The following is a 3074-nucleotide window of genomic DNA, read 5'->3' on the forward strand; positions in this document are numbered from 1 at the left end:
TATGGACCTTTCGGGACCTTCTTGCATCTTTCAGGACCTTCTGGGAGCTTTTTTCCGGGAGTTTTGGGGCCTTTTATGGATCTTTCAGGACCTTTTGGGGCTTTTTATGGACCTTTCTGGACTCTTTGTGGACCTTTCAGGACCTTCTGGGAGGTTTTTTTTGGGGCGTTTCGAGGCTTTTTATGGAGCTTTCGGGACCTTTCTGGGCTCTTTTAGCACCTTTCAGGACCCTTTTACCCCTCCAGAGACCCCAAAATCCCCCCAAATCCCCCCAAAAATCCAATTTATTCCCCTTTAAATCCCCCAAAATCCAATTTTTTCCTCTTTAAATCCCCCCAAAATCCCCCAAAATCCAATTTATTCCCCTTTAAACCCCCCAAAAATCCAATTTATTCCCCCCAAAATCCCCTCAAAATCCAATTTATTCCTCTTCTAATTTTCCCGAATTCAATCTATTCCCCTTTAAATCCCCCCAAAATTCAATTTATTTCCTTTTAAATCCCCCCCCAAATCCAATTTATTCCCCTTTAAACCCCCAAAAATCCAATTTTTTCCCCTTTAAACCCCCCCAAAATTCAATTTATTCCCCCCAAAATCCCCTCAAAATCCAATTTATTTCCTTTTAAATCCCCCCCAAAATCCAATTTATTCCCCTTTAAATCCCCCAAAATCCAACTTATTCCCCTTTAATCCCCTCAAAATTCAATTTATACCCCACAAACCCCAATTTATTCCCCTTTAAACCCCCCCAAATCCAATTTATTCCCCGTTAAATCCCCCCAAAATTCAATTTATATCATTAAAATAGTTTAAAAAAACCCTAAAAAAAATCATTTAAAAAATCATTAAAAAATCCCAAAAAATCCCCAAAAAATCCCCAAAAATCCCCAAATTTCCCCCAAACTCCCTCAACCCCCTCAAACCCCAAAACCCTCCAAAAAGTCGGATTTTACCCCAATTTTAACCCCGAAATTCCAGGTATTACCGGTACAACGAGGCCCTGGGGGCCGTGGACCCCGACTACCCCAAGAGCATCGAGGTCTGGGGGGTCCCCCCGGGCCCCCGCGGCGCCTTCATGGGCCCCGACGACGGTGAGAGAGGCCACGCCCACCCTCCCCCCTTAACCACGCCCACCCCATCCTTAAGCCACGCCCACCCCCCAAAAACCCGCCCAAAATCTCCCCAAAATCCACCCACCAAAAAAATGGGAACTTTTTTCGGGTCCTCCCGGCCACAAGGGGGCGCTGTTGCTGCCTCTTCGTCGTTGGCCACGCCCCCCTCCCCCCTTAACCACGCCCCCTTTAAACCCCGCCCCCAAAATCTCCCCAAATCCACCCACCAAAAAAATGGGAACTTTTTTGGGGTCCTCCCGGCCACAAGGGGGCGCTGTCGCCTCCTCGTCGTTGGCCACGCCCCCTCCTCTTCCTCGGCCACGCCCACCCCTCCTAAGCCACGCCCCCTTTAAACCCCGCCCCGAAATCTCCACCCACAAAAAAAGGGACTTTTTTTATTGGGTCCTCCCGGCCACAAGGGGGCGCTGTCGCATCCCCGTCATTGGCCACGCCCCTTCCTGTTCCTGGCCACGCCCACTCCTTTATCCACTGGCTTCCTGTGGTTGTGGCGCCGCCCCTTTGTCCCCTTTTTGGCCACGCCCCCAAACAGACTTTGGCCACGCCCCCTTTTTAACTCCGCCCGTCCTCCCTTTTGGCCACGCCCACACAGCACCTTTAACCACGCCCCCCTCTCCCACCTTTTTAACTCCACACCCTCCTCCCTTTTGGCCACGCCCACAAAGCAAAAGGCCACGCCCACACACCACCTTTGACCACGCCCACTTTTTTAAGCCCACCCCTCCCTTTCAGCCACACCCACAAAGTGGAGGCCACGCCCACTACACCCTTTAACCACGCCCCCCCCCCCTTTTACCCCCCCCCCCCCCCCTTTTTACCCCCCCCCCCCATCCCGCATTGGCCACGCCCCCCCTTTGTCCCTCTGGCCACGCCCACTCCTGTTGATCACCCTTTGGGCTCCTCCCACATCGGCCACGCCCCCTCTCCCAGTGGCCACACCCCCCTTTGACCTCCTTTCCTTTGGCCACGCCCCCTTTTGCTGACGGCCCCTCCCTCCCTCTGGCCACGCCTCCAATCCTGTGACCCCGCCCACTGCTCTTGACCCCTCCCCCCTTTCACCCCTTCCCTTTGGCCACACCCCTTCCCTTGACCACACCCCCTCCCCTTTAACCCTTCCCTTTGACCCCACCCCCTTCATGACCACACCCCTCCCCCTTCAACCCCTCCCCTTGCCCTTTAGTCCCTCCCCTTCCCCTTTAGCCCCTCCCCTTTCCCCCTTAGCCCCTCCCCTTTAGCCCCACCCCTTCCCCTTTAACCCCTCCCCTTCCCCTTTAACCCCTCCCCTTCCCCTTTAACCACTCCCCCTTTCCCCTTTAACCCCTCCCCCTTTTTCCTCTCCTTGTGGGCGTGCCCCACGCTAAACCCCGCCCCTTTTTCTCTTGGCCCCGCCCCTTTTTTCCCCCCAGGCTTCACCTACTCCTACAAGGGCTCCCTTTAACCCCTCCCCTTCCCCTTTAACCCCTCCCCCTTTAACCCCTCCCCTTCCCCTTTAACCCCTCCCCCTTTTAACTCCACCCCTTCCCCCTTCCCCCTCCTCTTTGTGGGCGTGTCCCGCGCTAAAACCCCGCCCCTTTTTTTTGACTCCTCCCCCTTTTTTCCCCCCCAGCCTTCACCTACTTCTACAAGGGCTCCCTGTACTGGAAGTTCGACAACGAGCAGCTCCGGGTCCTTCCGGGATACCCCAAATCCGCCCTCCGCGATTGGCTGGGCTGCCCACAGGGGGGCGGGGCCGACGGCGCCAGCCAAGCCCCGCCCCTCCCGCCCAACGGAGGAGGGGGCGGGGACACGGAGGTGATCGTCATCGCCGTGGGGGCGGGGCCGGGGGCGGTGGCCGCCCCTTTGGCCCTGCTGGGATTGGCCGGGCTGGCGGGGGGCGTGGCCTTGGCCCTGCGGCGCCGGGGGGCCCCCAAGGGGCTGCTGCGCTGCCAGAGGTCGCTGCTGCCC

At 56.8% G+C, this 3074-nt stretch overlaps 1 protein-coding gene across 1 annotated transcript in view; it reads left to right on the forward strand.

Annotated features, from left to right (window-relative positions):
* Positions 1-3067, forward strand: part of LOC113981086 (matrix metalloproteinase-14-like) — a gene marked incomplete at both ends in the record, with an annotated part of 5589 nt that extends 2522 nt beyond the window's left edge. Inside the window, 2 exons of the mRNA XM_027708325.1 lie at positions 979-1091; positions 2737-3067. Of these exons, the coding sequence (XP_027564126.1) occupies positions 979-1091; positions 2737-3067 (444 nt within the window). The remainder of the gene's footprint in view (positions 1-978; positions 1092-2736) is intronic.
* Positions 3068-3074: the final 7 nt, after the last annotated feature.

This window comes from Neopelma chrysocephalum, unplaced genomic scaffold (genome assembly GCF_003984885.1).
Source record: "Neopelma chrysocephalum unplaced genomic scaffold, ASM398488v2 Primary Assembly neopelma1_96045, whole genome shotgun sequence".
NCBI classification, from domain to species: domain Eukaryota; kingdom Metazoa; phylum Chordata; class Aves; order Passeriformes; family Pipridae; genus Neopelma; species Neopelma chrysocephalum.